At 41.5% G+C, this 19028-nt stretch overlaps 1 protein-coding gene across 1 annotated transcript in view; it reads left to right on the top strand.

Annotated features, from left to right (window-relative positions):
- Window positions 1-1912: 1912 nt before the first annotated feature.
- BFSP1 (beaded filament structural protein 1) overlaps window positions 1913-19028 on the top strand; it is a 39737-nt gene continuing 22621 nt past the window's right edge. Inside the window, exons 1-3 of the mRNA XM_054573513.1 lie at window positions 1913-2271; window positions 5077-5137; window positions 16879-16974. Coding sequence (XP_054429488.1) covers window positions 1913-2271; window positions 5077-5137; window positions 16879-16974 — 516 coding nt within the window. The remainder of the gene's footprint in view (window positions 2272-5076; window positions 5138-16878; window positions 16975-19028) is intronic.

Raw genomic sequence — 19028 nt, 5'->3', positions numbered from 1 at the left:
ATAGTAGATGCGCTAAGACAGGGAGTCAAAGCATCTCTACCTAATACACAGCAACAAACAAAGGGAGGCTGCCGAAATGAGGAGACAAAGAAACATGGCTCAAATGAAAGAATGAAACAAAACTCAAGAAAAAGAACTAAATGAAATGGAGATAAGCAACATATCAGATGCACAGTTCAAAACACTGATTATTGGGATGCTCCAGGAACCCACTGGGTACTTCAACACCATAAAAAAGACCCGGGCAGAAATGAAGATTGCATTAAGCGAAATAAAGAAAAATCTATAGGGAACCAATGGTGGAGGGGATAAACCTGAGAATTAAATCAACTATTTGGAACACAAGGAAGGAAAAAGTATTCAATCATAACAGCAGGAAGAAAAAAGAATTTAAAAAACCCCCAAGGATATTAGAGAAAGAGCATAAAAACCTGTTTATATGATAATTTAATGAAGTATAATTTATGGTGAAAACAAAAAACAAACAAACAAAAAACAAAGATAGAATAAGGAGCCTTGGGGACATCTTCAAACATACCAACATCTGAATCATAGGGGTGCCAGAAGGAGAAGAGGAAGAGCAAGAAATTGAAATTTTATTTGAAAAAATAATGAAAGAAAACTTCGCTAATTTGGGGAAGGAAATAGACATATAAGTCCAGGAAGCACAGAGAGTCCCAAACAAGATGGACCCAAAGAGGACCACACCAAGACACATCACGATTAAAACACTAAAGGTTAAAGATAAAGAGAGAATTTTAAAAGGAGCAAGAGAAAAGCAGAGAGTTACCTACAAAGAACTTCCCATAAAACTGTCAGCTGATTTCCCAGAAGAAACTCTGAAGGCTAGAAGCAAGAATTATTCAAAGTGATGAAAAGCAAGGACCTATAACCTAAATGACTCTATCCAGAAAAGCTATCATTTAGAATTGAAAGGCAGATAAAATGCTTCCCAGACAAGGTAGAACTAAAGGAGTTCATCACTACCAAACCATTATTATATGAAATGCTAAAGGGAATTACATAAGAAAAAGAAGATCAAAATGATGAACATTAAAATGGTAATAAATTCACAACTATCAATAATTGAATCCAAATAACAAACTAAGCAGAACAGGAACAGAATCATAGATATGGAGGTCATTTGGAGGGTTATTAGTTGGAAGGGGGAACAGGAAAATGGGGGGAAAGGTGCAGGGATTAAGAAGCACAAATTGGTAGGTACAAAATAGACAGGTGGATGTTAAGAGCAGAATAGGTAATGGAGAAGCCAAAGAATTTATATGCATGACCCATGGACATGAACTAAGGGTGTGGGAGAGGGGGTGGATTGCTGGAAGAATGGCGATACAGGGTGGAGGAGGGCAAAGTCGGAAAAATTGGGACAACTGTAATAGCATAATCAATGAAATATGTTTTAAAAAATTGCTTAAGTAATAAGAAAAAATGGTACTGTCAAAAAGTTCTATAATTGAAAGCTTGAGTGAGACACAGATGAGAGGGAGGGGTCCTTGGGCTCCTAAGCCAGTCTAAGTTTATTAAGCTCCCTTTGGCTTCCTTAACAATTCTGATGGAAGCAGTCAAAAGAAAGTCATGCCCATCTTGTCCTCCTGACCCCCGTCCCTCACCCCCCATTGAATCATATGGCATCTGGCTTTAACAATCACGGAACAAAAACCTCATTGCCCAATTTAACCTTCCAAGCCCCGGAGCTGTGTGGCCTGTTAATCCAGTTTACAAAAGCATGCCTGCTGCCTTTTATTCTCCGGGAGGCTGGGCACAGTGTTGAGCTCCACAGCTGATCAGCTTTGGAACGTTCCAGCAGCGTGCTTGGGGCCTCCAATGTTTATTTAGTGGGCTTCGCCAAGGGCCCCCTGGAGTTGGCTTTGCACGCCCTGGCCGCAGAGGAGCCATGTACAGGCGCAGCTACGTCTTCCAGACCTGTAAAGAGCAGTATGAGCGCACCGCAGAGTCGTCCGACTGCCATGCGGAGGGCTCAGCCAAGGTGCCCAACCTGGAGGTGCTGCTGGAGCTCAGCGAGCGTGTGGCCTCCCACGTTGAGCGGGCCCGAACGCTGGAGCAGCGCCATGGCGTCCTCCGGCGGCAGCTGGACGCCTTTCAGCGCCTGGGCGATCTGTCCTGTCCAGCGGATGCCCTCATCCGCCAAGTCGAAGGCAACCGCCAGCGCGTCCGAGACCTGGTGGCTGAGCGCGCCCGACTGGAGCACCAGGCTGCAGAGGCGCAGCGCGAGCTTGACGAGTACCGTAGCAAGTAAGCGTTGGTCGTGGGAGGAAACTGAGGCAGGGCAGGGGGCGGCAGCCGCAGCGTGGATCTGAGAGCAGACTCCCACCGAGGTTGGAGAGCCATCTTTGGTTTCAGGTCCTAATTTCTGCACGGTGTCTGGAGCATGCCCGTGGTGCATTTACCTAAGACTAATTTCTATTTTGAAAGCATTTCACAGTTTACAGGAAATGTTATCATTTACTTTTAATGTGTTTAAAAATATAGGTATAATTTACATAAAATAACATGCACAGATTTTAAGTACTCAGTTCAGTGAGTTTTGACAAATGTACATACCTATGTAACTACCAAACAAGCAAAATACTTCCTTTGCCCTAGAAAGTTCCTTTCTTCCCTTTCCAAGTCAATCTTCAGTTATCATCTGGAACCAGCCCCCTCCCCCAAAACCCCATAGGCGTCCAGTGTCCTCATTTCTATCACAATAGATTAATTTTGCCTGTTCTAGAATTTCACAAAAATGAATTATTATGGATGCACTCTTATGTACCTGGCTTCTTTTGCTCAGCACAATACTTTTGAGATGCATTAATGTTATTTAATCCTCACAGGAAGTTATAGACGCTATTGCCTGCACCGGTTTAACAGATGAGGAGACTGAGGGTCAGAAAATGCAGGGATTTGGAGCAAGGACACTCAGCTAGTGAATTGATGCACTAGGACTGGATTGGAGTGTTGGGCCTGCTAAGTCTAATTGTCTTCAACACATCGCAGCGAACAACTGGAAAATGTTATTTAAAATGTGGTCCGTGGACCAGCAGCATTGGCATCACCCAGGAGCTGGCTGGAAATGGAGACTCTTGGACTCATTCCAGAGCTCCTGAATCAGAAGCTACATTTAAACCAGACTCCATGGTGATTGTAGTTTAAGGAGTTTCAGAGGCTGCGGTCCAGCGTGTTGTCCAGAGCCTGGTACCGCTTCTGGCAGACTGAATACTGTGTTAAAGTCAGCCATTAAAAAGAAAAAGTATCCTCAGCAGTTTGTCAACATCTTTCCAAGTTATAAATGCATATAGTCTTTGTCTCAGCAGGGCCATTTCAAGGAATTTACTCTATGATGCTCCAGCAGATGTCAAGTTTATATCTACAAGGATATTCACTGCCGTTTGATCTGCAGTAGCAAAAGCCTGGAACCAACCTAAATACCTATTAATAGAAGACAAGTTGTAAAATTGTGCTTCATTCATATAATAGTATACTATGCAATTGTACAAAACAAGAATAGTGTGTTATTGACATTTATTTAAAAAAGAAAGGAGGAAGAGTAGAGATTTTTTTTTGCTTGCATAAGGGAAAAAGGATGCAAACACACACAAAAAACTAATGATGCTGGTTACACGTGGGGGATAAATGAGTAGGAATTGGGAGACAGAAGCATGAGGAAGACTTTAACTGAACATCCTTTTATGTAGTTTAAAAATACTGTCTAACCATGTAAGAGGTTTATCCATTTAACAATTATATAAATTAATTTAAAATATATAGATGTTCACGCCCCACCCTGGACCTCAGGTGGGGCCCAGGAATTTTCTTTTTTTTTTTATTTCCATTGATAATTCCAGTGAATGTCTTGGTCTAGGGTATCCAGAGGGCTTTTTCCAAACGTGTTCTCTGTTTGAGTTCTACATCCTCAGTCCAAATCTTGGGCAGGTTATTCAACTCTGTGTACTGAGGATATATATATATCAGATATCATTAGATATCAGATATCAGAAATCATTGCTTTCATTTCTATCAGTCCTTCTGTTTCTGGATTTGATTCAGAGAAACATATTTGGAGCTGGAAAAATGGACCTGAAAATTCACCTGTTACAGCCCTTCATGTTCCCATGGCTTGGAGAGAGGCTTTGGGTGGCAGAACTTAAACTCAAGTTTTCTTACCCTGGGTCCATACTCTTTCTAGAACACTGTCATGGAGGGAAGTCATTTTTGGGACTCCTGTGGAGTGAGGTGTAGTGATAGGACTAGACCTTATTCAAATGAAGCTCATGTTCTCTAGAGCAAAGGGAAGTATACTCTGGCTCAGACACCCAACTTCATAGACAATAGGAGCCCCTAGGTGGCCTTGGGTTGTTAAATGAGGGCCCACTGTGATTTGGCTGGGCAGGCACGAATCCCTTGAGCCCCCAATGAAGAAATGGCCATATTGACTGTTCCTGACTTCACGTGGTTCTGAGTTATATCTCCACCATGGAGCAGTCCCTTCAGGTTCTGTGACTTATTTAATACTTCCCATAAGTTTATTTCTCCTCTTGCCCGCTTGGGGAAGTTTTGATATTCTGATTGGGGTAGTGGGATTTGAAAATTATTATAAAGGCCATTAAAGTCATGACCATCCACATGCGTGGATACACATACACCAAGTTGGGTTTCACATTCCAGAGGGGAATTGATGGCTAGCCAAAGCAGGTGAAAATGATGCAGAAACAAGAAGGTGTATGTGGCCTTCTTAGGCATATTTACTACTTGAATAGTTTAATAATTTCAAAATTAGGTCTTTAGTATATCAAAGACTAGATATAATCAAGCTAAATAAAAACCAATAAAGCCATCACATAATTGAAGCCAAAGTATTTTTTTCATTTTAGGGATGTGAAAGACATTGGGAAGCAGTGGACTTGGAAATGCAGCCTCAGCTTCTGCTTTAAAGTTAGGAACCCCTTCTAAAAGAGCGGACACAGTACTCATATTGGATTAAATTTAATGCTGATTGTTTGATCAACACTTGTGGAATTTAGAAACTGCTCAGCTTTCACTCGTATGTTCAATTTGCAGGTATGAAAATGAATGCGAATGTCAACTGCTGCTAAAGGAAATGCTTGAGCGTCTTAACAAGGTGAGCTGAGCACATCCTTGGGTTTGAGTAGATTAATGACAGAACTGAATGAAAGAGCTGCACTGAGTGTTTCCCACACCTCCTCTTTGTGTTGTTTCAAGATCCACCTATTTCTTTTGCTATCATGCTCTTTCTTGATTTTGTAATTTCTGCTAAATCTTTGTGTGAACTCACATACCCAGACACACACTTCTCCACTACATGATAACAGGATCTTGAGAGAGAACCTAGACTATTAAGCTTATTGCTTGTGCTGGGCTGTCAAAATGTGCCAGTATTACAATGACTGGTTTTGTTTTGCTATTAAGGCATCCTGATCATAAACACCAAATTTAGGAGTGAACTTACTTTGGCCAGTGCTTATTTGGATGCGATGATACCTCTGTCCATTTGGCTAAGAGTCTTGAGAATACTTCTCCACAGGAAAACTTTCAAGAGAGCAGTGGAAAAAGTGTCCATTTCTCCTGAAACTCCTCACTCTTGAAGTAGTCCTGTGGGAGACACCAAGGATTCTTAGCTTCTTGCTGGAGACACTCCTGCAGAGGTTGTGTGGGGTTGTTCTTTGTAGGGGCAGATTCCTTCCTCTGATCCCCCATTATCCTGATAGATTAGATTTTTTGCTTATCAGGAGAATCTAACTACCAAATAGCAGAATAGACCTGGACCACAGAGGTTGGATAAATTAAGGGTGGTAATTTTCCTTTCCTGATCATTTCAGAGCTCAAATGTCAGAGCATAAGGACCCATGGCGACTGTTTAGTTGAAGTTTAGTTGAAGGGTTTCTTGTTCAGGACACAAGTCTGCCTTTCACCCCTGCCTCCCTGCCCTGCCCATAACCTCATCAGAATTGCTAATAAAACATGCTCCCTTCCCTTTTGTGCCCAGGTGTGGTCTTAAGATTCTTTTCTACATGAAACTCCAGACAGCCACTTCAGACAGTCAGGGTTAGCTCAGGATACTTGGTTTCTGTGACGTTGTCCAACCTCAGTTGTCTAGGATTATTCTGCTGGTTGATTGGAAAGTCAGAATTAAAATCTGGGGAAACTGAATTTTTCTTTTTCTGTGTTTACCTACCACCTGATACTTGTGTGCCCTTCTCTGTGTGGATGTATAATGTCCAAACTAGGACAGCGTGTGAAAGAAGATATAGTTTGTATGGTAGTAACTGGGACTGTCTCAGGCCCACTGGAACATATAAGCACCCCAAAACATAAAGGTGGGGTGAGAGTGTATTTCAGTGCTTGGTCTTATATGGATAGTTGTGATGATCAAGCCTGTAGGAAGTCTGTGCTGGGATTTGGGCCTTAGTAGCATCTGACATTACCTAGCTGTTCTGCTGACACTAGTAGTTCATCCCATTTTTATTTTGGTGGTGCCACATGGGGCTTCCATCTTGTCCACAGGCCACTTACCTCAGGGACATAGATACCTGACACCCTTCAGGTAACGGCCAGTCTAGCCCCTCCTCAACACCCCCATGTTTTGGTGTGAGTGTTTGTCCTTGCTGCACGAAGAGCTCTCTCTGGAGTTACCGCTAAGGTTGTCTCTTACCTGGTGTCATTGTGTACATTTCTTAAATAAGGAAAGTGACACTAGATTTAAAGACAGCCTCAAACCTTCTGCTGTTTTTCTCATTATAAAAACAACATATATTCTCAGTAGAAAAATAAGATAGTAGAGATAATGAAGTATAAGGGAATGGCATCCAATCATTTCACCCCTCTGAGAACGCACCTTTATGTATCTTGTGACAGTGTGTGACAGTTGAAGTATCAGCCCTGTGAGAATGTTACAAAAGATCCTGGGTAAACATGCTGCTGAGAACATGGGTGAGGGCCAGTTCAGGACATCCGTGTGGCTGTTACCTGGGTCCAGGGAAAGACACTTCTGCCTAAAATGGGCTGTGCTCTTCAAAAAGAAGTACTTGTTAACAGGACCCTTCACACTACTGCTGAGTATCTGTGAGACTTTGGGTGAATTGTCTCATCTCTCAACCTCAGCTTCTTCATCTGTGAAATAGGAACAGTAATAGTTCCCACCATCATAGGAGTAGATGTGTGCCTACTGGGAATTAAATGACGTAATAATGTATGTGACTTACCTGTCATGGTTGTTAGTGCAGAGCACTTGATGTTATGGATGCCAACTTAGTTTTCTCTAGAGGGTGGGGTATATAAACCTGATGCAGGGAGAGATGATCTTAGATAGTGCATGGAGGAACAGCTTTTTAATTGTTGTGCATTTATTTTATGCTTACCTTTCTCTACAGCAGGTGACATAAAAAAAGTTTCTTTTTAAATACATGCAAGTAAGAATGAATCAATTTGAAGAAAATACAGGGTATTTGAATAATGCAGTAAGTGGTACTCAGATAAAGTAGAAATCATGAACACAGCATGTAAATGCACTGAATCAGGAGGTCCTTGCACTACCTTGTGGGGGCCTTGTGGTCATTGGTTCACACCCAGAAATGACCGAGTCCAGCCCCCTCCCTTTCTTAGTAAGGAAACTCATCCTGGTGGAATTAAATAACTTCAGGGCCTCACCATCCACCTGTGGCAGGTATAGGCAGGAGTAGGGTCTTTGTGTCCATGGTTTATTTTCCACCCCTTAAGGACAGTCAGGGAACCTCTTGTCTCCCATGAGACAGGCACAAAGCTTGTGTCTCTGGGTAAATATGGCCCCTTCACACTCGACATGCCCTGTCCATCTCCCCTGGGCCACCCCCAAGGTCACTCAGATATGCTGAGCACACTGGCAGCTTCCTGTATGTCTCTGGCTATGGGAACGTGTGTGATCTGGAGGAGGCACAGTCCAGAGGGTGGGCATTAGCAGCCCAGGAGCAACCTTCAGCCACTGAGGGACAGAAGGGTGAGTCCTTCAGCTGGTCCACCCCTTGCAGCAACAGTTCAGAGGCGAGTTTCCCAGTCTCTCAGTTGTCTGGTGTGGTGATTTGCTTATTGCATATACTTGCTTTCTTTCTTTCCTTGTATCTCTCCTGCCTCCCCTACCAGTGCTCCTGGAATCACCTCTCAGATAAATGACATGTCCCCAATCCTTGCCTCAGCGTCTGCTTCTAAGGAACCCAAACTAAGACAGCCCCTCAAGGGTCAGCAGGGGAAGGCTGGACCTTCAGATTCTCTGTCCATTAAGATCATCAGATGAGAAGGAGGTGAAATGGAGGAGTAGAATTCACATCTTTTTGGCTGCTCATATCAACGATTTTGGTTGACAAATCTTTGAATGTCTTTACACATCAGATCAACAAGGTTTTGACTATCAACTCAGCCTCAATGCCCATTTCCTTTTGTCTCAAGGAGGGGATTCATCCCTGTGGCCCTGGGAAATGGGGTACAGCTGGGATCGTTAACCTAGTCTTTGAATCTTGCTTGGAAAATATCACAGTGTATGTGACAGCACGGATTACCCTTGTTTTCACAAAATTGCTATCTATTAATAACTTCCATGTGATTAAATCTCCACTTAAATAAAGAGCTATGGTATTTTTAATAGCAAGTAAACTAAAGCAAGCCACTATTTGCGATGCACTTTGAAATGAAATAAATTTCTCAACATGCCACTAACATACTATAGCCAAAGTTATTCAGATTTGAAGACTTTTAATGTAGTAAGAGTTCCTAGTAACTTTTAAGTATTTGGGTTTGGTTAACCTCTAAGACTCATACAGGGTCTGGCAGAAGTAACGCACCTGCTTGAGTGTGGTTGGTAGGGTAATAATATGGGTGTAATAATTTATAGTTTTAATTTGAACATTTCACCTAAAATGTCATATGGTGTGCTCAAGTATGATATTGTCATGTTACAGAATTACATGCTAATGATTTTGTAATAAAAGATTTTATGATAAGAAAAAATGGTGTTATTTGTGCTGGACCCTGGACTCACTGCATGTGTGTATAAATAAAATGTATATAATATCACATTAAGATATTATATTTATATATGTCATATATATCCCAATAATGCCTGATGTTGCTTATCTTAAGAAAATTGTAAGGAGCAGACTTTATTTCTATTTTTTTCTTTTAAAATCCACAGAATTTAAAAATGATGTAGGCTCTAGTCAAGTGCTTTTCCATATGATTTATGTATCTTAAACATATGGAAAAGAGAAAGAGGTTAGGGGGCTTAGGGACAAAAATGTGTGCAGGAAACGTTTTCTTTCAGGGCTACAAGGCTTTATATATCTGAGAATCCCTCTTTGGCTGGAATGAACTTCTGGAGAAGAGAAGGAGGGGAAACCAGGAAAGAGGAGTTTAAGGAGGAGGATGGGGCTGCGGAGGCCCAGAGAATGGAAGGGCAGAGGAAGAGTGAGGAAGAATGTAGAGGGAGGGAGAGCAGAGTCAGGAATGAGGCAGTGGAGAGTTGTCACACACGTCCAGCACTTTTCTCCATACCAGCCTGAGCACCTGGGGGCAAAGTGACCAGAACATTCTTAAAAAAGTTTTTGATATCCAGGATCAAAGTAGGTGTTTTTTTTTAAAAAAATTAAACTTAATTAACTAGAAATCTTAATGAACTTGAATGCTCATTCTTTAGCAGTTTTTGTTGTTGTTGCTGTTTGTTTATTTGTTTTTGAGTTGGGCTGCTCAGAGGTTGGATTTGGGTCTGTATATAGATACAGACAGTGGGATTTTATTTTAAATCATCACCTGAGAATTTGTTTTTATTGATATTACAGAGAGAGGAAGGAGGGGTAGAGAAAGAGAGAGAGGGGGGGAGAGAGAGAGAGAGAGAGAGAGAGAGAAACATTGATGTGAGAGAAAAACATTGATCGGTTGCGTCCCGTATGTGGCCCTGCTGGGGATCCAATCCACAACTTTTTGGTATATGGGTGATGCTCCAACCAACTGAGCTATCCAGCCAGGGCAGACAGAGGGATTTTTAATGAACTTTTAGCATCTCTATGAGTGGGTTGGCAAGGCTGATTTTTCAAGGGTACATTGGATTCTAGTTATGTCTCCAGACTCTTCCTCAATAATAGTCAAAACCAGTGGCTCTGAAACTTCTGTGTGCATTGATATCATCTGTAGTGCACATTAAAACACAGATTCCTGGGCTCCGACCCCAGAAATTCTGATCCAGTAGATCTGGGAACTGCCAGAAATCTAACATTTTAAATTATTTTCCAGGTAGTGTGGTCCAGGGACCACACTTTGAGAACCACTGACCTAGATCTAAAATACCCACCATATCAGTGTTGGAATGTTTGCTAAAACTAGACTATTGACCCAGAGTCTTGATTCAGAAAAATCTAGATGCTTCTGCTGGTGGAGCTTTTGAAAGTGCCTGTCACAGCATTCAAAGCACAATAAAAATACAAGCATCTACACATTTCTGAGTTCTGGTGCAAACAAAAGAAAACACTTCCAAGCAAATTCTTGTCAACATACCAGCAACTGCACATTCCAGTGGCACCTACTTACCTTTGGGATTTTCTGTGGCAGTTTATCAAATGATTGTCTTCAAAGGAAGAGAATGTACTTACAGAAGCATCTGGTTAATCTCTCTTTTGAGGACAAATGTCTGGGCTTTTATTATGTCCATGAGCAGTTTCAGAGGGTGGGCTGATGGATCTACTATTGGTTGTCTTGGCATGATCCTAAGAAGGAGGTGGGGGAAAAATGACTGCTGATGATGGGGTGGACAGAGAATTCTTAAACATCTTAATTTTTATGAAAAATTCATCCATAATTGATACACAGTTACTTGAGCTGAAGAACAAAATTGGGTTTCAAGGACCCTCTATGTTATTGCTAATAAAGGGATCAAATATGTCTCAGAATTTCAGAAATAGTAAGGACCTTAGAAGTCATTGATTCTCAAACTTTGTAAATCCACATCCTTTTAACAAAATGTCCCAGAGAGGCCAATGTATAGAGCCAAAGCAGATGTGCACTTCTTAAGAACACGATGGTGGGACAGATACCCCACCCACCCAGCAACCCTCCACCCTCAGACCCCCTTCAAGCAACTCCATGGAACTTAAGGGCTCTGTCAAATGCAGCTCAGAAACTAGTCTGCCCTCACAGATGGGGAGGCTGAGGTCAGACTTCCCAGGGGACCATGTATTCAATAGATAGTTAATGAAAGTTAACAGAAGGCTGTGGGGCTAGAATCTGTCTTGGGCTTCTCTCTACTAGTCAAGAGTTGAGTGCTGAGTTCTTATCCCACCCTCTGAAAGATTGAAGGCCAGCTGAAGGACTCACCCTTCTGTCCCTCAGTGGCTGAAGGTTGCTCCTGGGCTGCTAATGCCCACCCTCTGGACTGTGCCTCCTCCAGATCACACACGTTCCCATAGCCAGAGACATACAGGAAGCTGCCAGTGTGCTCAGCATATCTGAGTGACCTTGGGGGTGGCCCAGGGGAGATGGACAGGGCATGTCGAGTGTGAAGGGGCCATATTTACCCAGAGACACAAGCTTTGTGCCTGTCTCATGGGAAACAGAGGTTCCCTGACTGTCCTGCCTATAACTGCCACAGATGAGCTCTGGATCTTGTGGTCCTTCCTTCCTTCTGTATTGTCATCCATGTTGGTATCCCTGGTACCCATGAAGAGATTTCAGAATTTTAAGAGGAAAGGATTTGGTAGAAATCAAGATGGCAGAGGAGTAAATGGAAGTCAAACTGACCTTCTCCCAGGACAAATCTGGAATTACAACTAAATTATGGAGAAATCACCTGGAACAAACAACTGAACAGTAGCAAGAGAGGAGCCTTACAGCCTTGGGCAGACAGAAGAATCAGCTTTAGCACAACTGGACTGGTAAGGAGGGGATGGGGTAGAGACTCGAGAAGGCCAGTAGGGCATCCGTGGGTGGCAGCCCCAGAGGGGTATTTAAACAGCCAGTGGGATCCCCCTGAGAAAAGCAGGGTTTAAACCATAAGTGGGGATCTCCAGCCTACTGCATCAGGGACCAAAAAGTACACAGACAACAACCAGGATTGCTCTCTGCCAGAGACAGGTGGTTGCAGAAGCAAAGAGCCTTTTAAAGGGCCAAAATATAAATTTTTATTTGCAACCACTTACCCTCATCTCTGGCAAAGGTGGGGGCAGAGTGGGCTAGAGATGCCTGAGGAGAGACTGGGGAAGGAGGCTTTGGGGAGAGAACTGAGAGAGTAGTGGGTGGGATCCTGGTGATGACTCATCCTCCCTGTGGCAGCAGCCATCTTGTTCAGGCAGACCAGTCCCCTGAGCAGCAGCAGAATCATGAGAGGACCCAATAACCCTGCCCCCATGATGGACTCTGCCCTACCCTGTGGTGTCTAAGCCTGACTACTGAATGCAGAGTGACTAGATTAACAGCTGAAGGAGATAGACATAGACAGTAGGTTCCTGGAAGTCTCAAACAGACTGCCTAAGGTCAGATAGGGTCAATATCTGACATTATCAGAGGCAGATCCAGAAAGAAAAAAACAGCAGTCTCTTACCATAGAAGTTCACACCACAAAGTCAGGAGATCAAGACAGATCAATTTAAGAAGCAGAAGCAAAAGAGAAGAGTCTCTCAAACAATGAGAAGACAGAGAAACACCTCACATTCGAAGGGAAAGGAGGAATTTCCACAAAGAGAACTAAATGAAATAGAGGCAATTAAACTATCAGATACCAAGTTCAAAACAACGGTTCAGTGAGCTCAAAGGGAATTACAAAAAACAACAGGGAAACTACAAGGAACTTACTGCAAACTCTATCAGCATGAAAAAGGACATAGAAACTATCAATAAGGGACAAGGGGAAATGAAGGATACACTTTCCAAATTGAAGAACACAGTAGAAGGAATCAAAAGCATGCTAGATGAAGCAGAGGATTGAATCAGTGAGCTGGAGGATAAGGTAGAAAAAAGCTCCCAGAAAGAGCAAGAAAATGAAAAAAGACTCAAAGAGAATGAAGAGACATGTAGGGAAATGTAAGACAACCTGAAATGTACTCATATCTGTATAATAGGGATACCAGAAGGAGAAGAGGAGCAAGGGATAGAGAACCTATTTGAAAAAGTAATGATGGAAAACTTCCCAAATTGGAGGAGAGAAAAAGTCACACAAGTCCAGGGAGCACAGAGGGTCCCACTCAAGAGGAACCCAATGAGGCCCACTCCAAGACACATCATCATTAAAATGGCAAATATCAAAGACAAACAGAGAATCCTAAAGACAGCAAGGGAGAAACAGGTAGTAACATGCAAGGGAGCCCCGATACAACGTGCAGCGGACTTTTCAACAGAAAACACTACAAGCCAGAAGAGAATGGCAAGAAATATTCCAAGTAATGGAAAGCAAAGGCCTGCAGCCAAGACTGCTCTACCCAGCAAGGCTCTCAATTAAAATAGAATGCAAAATAAGGAGTTTCCCAGACAAACTCCTGGGTTGTCAGTCCCAGATAAAAGAAGGCTAAAAGAATACACCTCCACCAAACCAGCATTGCAAAATATGCTAAAGGGACTGCTTTAAGAAGATAAAAAAAAAAAAGGTGTATAAATACCCAGTTCCTTTCATAGTCACCAATACTTGATATTACCAATATTTTTAATATTTATTAATCTCTGACAATGATGAGTTATTTTAATTGTTACTTTATTATTTGTTGATACTAAACTTGTTTCTGTATATTTCCTGCCTATTTCTATTATTTTAAAAAAGCTTTGAATGACTTTTTGGAATTCTTTATCCATTTTTTGATTAAATATTTGTAGAATTTTCCCCTCCATCCCTCAGAAAAGCTATTAACCCTTTTTTTAAATGTGTTGCAAATACTTTCCTAGTCTATCACTTGTCCTTTAACGTTTTTTATATGCATATTACGGCACAGTCTTAAATTTTTAATACAGTCATATTGTCAATATTTTATAGCTTCTGCTTTGAATATGTTACTTCAGGGTAAGAAAAATATTAGTTTGTATTTTCTCCTAAAACTCCTTGGGTTTTACATGCTGACTTTCAACTCACCTGAATATATTTTGTATAATGTGTGAAATAGGGCTCTATATTTGTTTTATTTCATGTAAGAGAGGTCCATGCACCTTATTTGTTGAATAAGCCTTATTTTCCTCATTGACTTGAAATGCCAATTTAATCATTTATTACATTGTTAGATATATACGTTTGTTTCTGGAATGCTCATTATATTTCACTGATCTACTTGATTATTTCTGTGCTGGTGTCATGTTGTTTTAATTGCTGAGACTTTATAATGGTTTTAAATTTTTTAATATTTTATAATGGATCTTGAGATGTAAATAAACAAATAAAACCACTCTGCACTAAAAAAAAAAAAAAAAAAGGAAGAAGGAACTCCTATTTTTTGCGACAACATGGATGGAACTGGAGAATATTAAGTTAAGTGAAATAAGCCAGTAGGTGAAAGATAAATACCATGTGATCTCACTTATAAGTAGAATCTGTTCAACAAAATAAACGAACAACAAAATAAATCACAGGTATGGAAACTTGGAGCAGACTGAAAGTGACCTTAGGGGATGGGGAAAGAGGATAATGGTCGAAAGAAGGGGAAGGAACTAGACAAGGAACATGTATGAATGACTCATGGACATGGACAACAGAGTGGGAACTGACTGTAGGAACAGGGGATGGAGTGGGATAGGTGGAGGAGAGCAAAGGGGGGAAAAGTGAGACAATTGCAATAGAATAGATGTGATTTAAAAAAGAAGAAAGGATTTGGTAACTGTAAATTAGAGTATAGAGAGACTGAGGGATTCACTCTGGAACAAAAACCTGGAGGACTCACTGTGGAGGAAGAGGATGCTCCACTGTGCCTAAAATTAATCCTACAGAGCTGTGTTGTCCAGTCTGGGAGCCACTGTCAGCGCATGGCTGGGAGTGATTGAAATGAGGACTGTTCAAATTGTGATGTGTTATAAAGTGTAAATATGCCCTAGATTTTAAAGATCTAGCCTGAGAAAAAGAATGTAAACTACTCAGTAATTTCTTTAAAAATACTGATTACATGATGTCAATATTTTGGGTATATGGGGTGAAAGAAAATATTAAAATTACTTTTCCTATTTCTTTTCATTTTATTTAATGGGTCTACTAGAAAATTTAAAATTATGCCTAAGGCTTGCTGCTTTGGAATGAATGAATTTTTACTTGCATAAATCTATGCAGAAAGGAATACTTTAATATATATTCCTAAATGTTGCAAATTAACTGATTCAATCTTGTAGAACTCTTAAGTTCTTTAAGATAAACTCAAAGTTCTTTGTGGTAGATAAAATAGCTTCAGAAGTTTGAGTTGGGAGAGGGTTAGCCAGTCCTCTACAACCTTGCTGATGTTTCAGATCATATTCACATAGGCATATATTTCTTAAGTAATTTATTTTGCTCCTGGCCCCAAAAAGTTCATACAGCCTGTTTTCTAGGCTCCATGAAGTCCTGATTCTCTGGTGTTTTAGGTGCTAAGGCAACACTTTGCGTGAAAAGTTCATTCAAGGCCGGTGATCCAAGAGTCAGAATCCTGGTATCCTTATTGTCAGTATCAGACAGTCTTATATCTTCCTTCTCCAGTGGTCTTTTACAGGAACAATTAAGGAATCAAGTGTCTTTTCTAAGAGAGCAGGTCAGAGGGCTTCCCAGAACCTAATCCTAATAATGCAATGGTGGGAGTTACTCTAAGTATCTTAACCAGTCCACATCCCTGATTCTCTTAACTGTTCATGCCATGGTGGAGAGTGTATTAAGTATTTTAGCCAAACCATGTATCTACCTTTATTGAGATTTCATTGCTAACATCTGTCATGCTTTTTAACAAGTTATTAATAAGTCAATAAAAATTCACTTAGCAAGGCCTCAGGTATTGGCAGGCATGCATGGGAGAGGTGTCTCTAGAGAGTGGTAATCGTGAGGAACCAAATAATGTTCACCTATAATATTGAACTGAACCACTGAAGTATTTAAGTCAATTTTAGTCATCACAGCACTATCTTACTAAGAGCACAGCTCTTCAACCTATTTGGTTTATCCAAACAAGAGCAGTGAGAGAAAAATTGGTGTATTAATCAAAAAGTTTGGTGAGAATTTTCAACCTTCTGTCATTTCCAACTTTAAAGGAAAAAAAAAATGCTGTTTCCCACAGCAATCATTCTTAAAAAGGCATTAGAGATACATAGTCTTAAGGTGAGACAATAGTCTTTGGGAGAAAATTATTAACTTGAAGGTTTCAATGTTAAGGGAAAACTATTTCTTAGTCTTAGAAACTTAGTGGTGATGACATATAGAACAAATATAGCTGTAACTTAGATTTTAAGATTATCGATAAGTAAATATACCTTAACTTTGTCCCTGATCTTTCTATATCCTGGTTTCTAAACCCTGGCATTATTGATATTTTGGACTGTGAGGCTGCCCTGTGTATTGTAGCATATTTAGCAGCACCTTTGGCCTCTACCCACTAGATGCCAGGAGTAACACCCCCCACCCGAGTGATGGCAATAAAACGCCTTCAGGCATTGCCCAATGTCCCATTGGTGGCAAAAATCACTCTCCATTGGGAACTACTATTGTTGACCAGGTCCAGTGGGCTAACCCTATGCCTTTCTAGAAATGCAGAATCTTTGACCCATCCCAGATCCACTGAACAACAATCTGCTTTTTAATAAGACTCCAGGTGGTCTGTGGATACATACACCTGGCCAATTTTACACCCATTTTGGATGCCTCCACTGTGCCCCCGCAGATTTGGATATGTGACTCTCTCATTACAGGAAGCTGATGAAGTCTTATTGCATAATCTGCACCTTCAGATTGAAGCCCAGTTTCTGCAGGATGATATCTGTGCAGCAAAGGACAGGTACAAAAAGGTAACCATGACCCTTCTGAAGCTCTTCCTACAGAAAAAAAAGCCCAGTTTGGTTTTGTCTAGGCAGTTCAGGGCACTTGTGGCTGAAAAGTGAGACTGCTAGAGTGGGTTACTTTTGTGTGCATTGCTCCTGAATTAAGTGGGTGATGGGTTGGTTGCTAGACAGCTCTTACTGAGCCAGCCATGTGTAGAGGAGGAAGCAATAGTGTGTTTGTGTTGAGTGTGGGGTTGGAAACTAATATCTGTATAGTATACTCCAGTTCACAGAGTGATTTTTTATAGATCTGTATTGATTAAGCTACATCCTGTCAATTTTTTCAGCTGAGAAAATGCAGAAAATACAATATACAGGGTCTGGCACAAATAATGCCCTCTTTTTAATACAAAATCATAAGCATATAATTCCGTAACATAACAATGTCACACTCAAGAACACCATATGACATTTTTAGTGAAATATTTGAATTAAAACCCTAAATTATTACACCCAAATTATTACCCTACCAACCACACTCAAGCAGGCATTACTTCTGCCAGACCCTATATATATATTTTAACTATTCCTCTAAGCCAGATAATTGAGGGAATATGTGACATTCAGGAGCCTCCTCTCATGCAATGCTCTTCTCTGCCAGCTTCTTAGAGGCCTGATTTTGGTGTGGGGTTGGGGGGGTGGTCTTTGATGTACTGGAAAAATCAAGTTCTGGGGCTGTGTGAACATGGGCAAGTAGCTTAACCTCTCTGAGCTTTTTTATCTTCAAAATGAAAACAATGGACTCTTCTTCATGCATGGCTGTGTGGTTATCGCAATGTAGCTGACCTGTGGCCACAACGCTTTGAGCTGACCTGTCTAGTGGACTCGGTCCTCCCTCTAACTACCAGTATCTGCAGCTCTGCCACGGGACTTTCTACAGGCAGCAAGGGCTGCTCTGTCTCATGGGAAGTGTTGGGAAATTGATGCCCCTGGGAGCAGCCTTACTCAGTGATGAATGTGAGTTGTTGGATACCTCCTTCAGCTCCCTCTTACCTACTGTTTTCCTCTGGCTCCCAGAGATCCACACTGGGCCTGACCTGCAGGTGTCCACAGCAGTAACTTACCTGATAGCACACCACTTCTTGTCTGCCTTCTCTTCCCTGTCTCACCTCCTCACCCTACTACTCGTGTTTACTGGCATCTTTGCCCAAGTAAATTGTTTGCACTCAGAATGTTTCCTTAGGGTCTGCACTTAGCTCAAGCTACTGTAACCAAGTACCATAGCTTGGTTGGCTTATAAGCAACAGAAATTTATTTTCCACAGTTCTGGAGGCTGGAACACCAAGATCAGGGGTCTAGCATGGTCAGGTTCTGGTGAGGGCTCACATGGCCTTTCCTAGGAGCGTGTGCTTTGAGAGAGAGAGAGCAAGCTCTCCAGTGCCTTTTATAAGGGCACTAATTCCATCATGGGGCCCCACCCTCATGACCACTGCTAAATCTAATTATTTACCAAAGATCCAACCTCCAAATGCCATCTTACTGGGGGTTAGGATTTCAGTGTGTGAATTTGGGAGGGACACAACATTGAATGTATAATAGTGTACTTCTGGGGAAACCCAAACTAAGGCTATGTGACAATTTAGGTGAAACACCTGGTATAACTTGGACCTTGGTCAGTGCTCAGCAAGCCTTAGATTCTCTTCCTGTCTCAGTGTGTACCTGCTTCAGCACGTAGGCAGTCCTTTTGCTTTGCACTGAAGGGATGTTCCCTTGCCTTTGGCTTCTTCCAATTTTCCTTCAGTCTGGTTCCTCCTCCTCTTCTGCCTTCCTGACTCTGCTGTACTTTCTGGAATCCAGGAGCAGTGCCTGAGGGAAGGTTTTAGCAGCTCAAAACATTCTTCAGGGTCATTAATGATAACAACAAGAATGATAATAATAATAATAATAGTGAGCACTCATGCTGTGATGCTTTCATGAATTATCTCATTGGATCCCAACAGCAGCCCATGAGATAGTGTCTTAGGTCAAGTTCTCCCCATCAGCAGAGCCTAAGGAGGGTGAGTGTGTGTGTGTGTGTGTGT

This window comes from Pteronotus mesoamericanus, unplaced genomic scaffold, assembly GCF_021234165.1.
Source record: "Pteronotus mesoamericanus isolate MK-2021 breed Mesoamerican mustached bat unplaced genomic scaffold, CSHL_Meso_final contig_25, whole genome shotgun sequence".
Taxonomy (NCBI): Eukaryota; Metazoa; Chordata; class Mammalia; order Chiroptera; family Mormoopidae; genus Pteronotus; species Pteronotus mesoamericanus.
The sequence above is the reverse complement of the archived record's forward strand: the minus strand, read 5'-3'. Positions and strand labels throughout refer to the sequence as shown.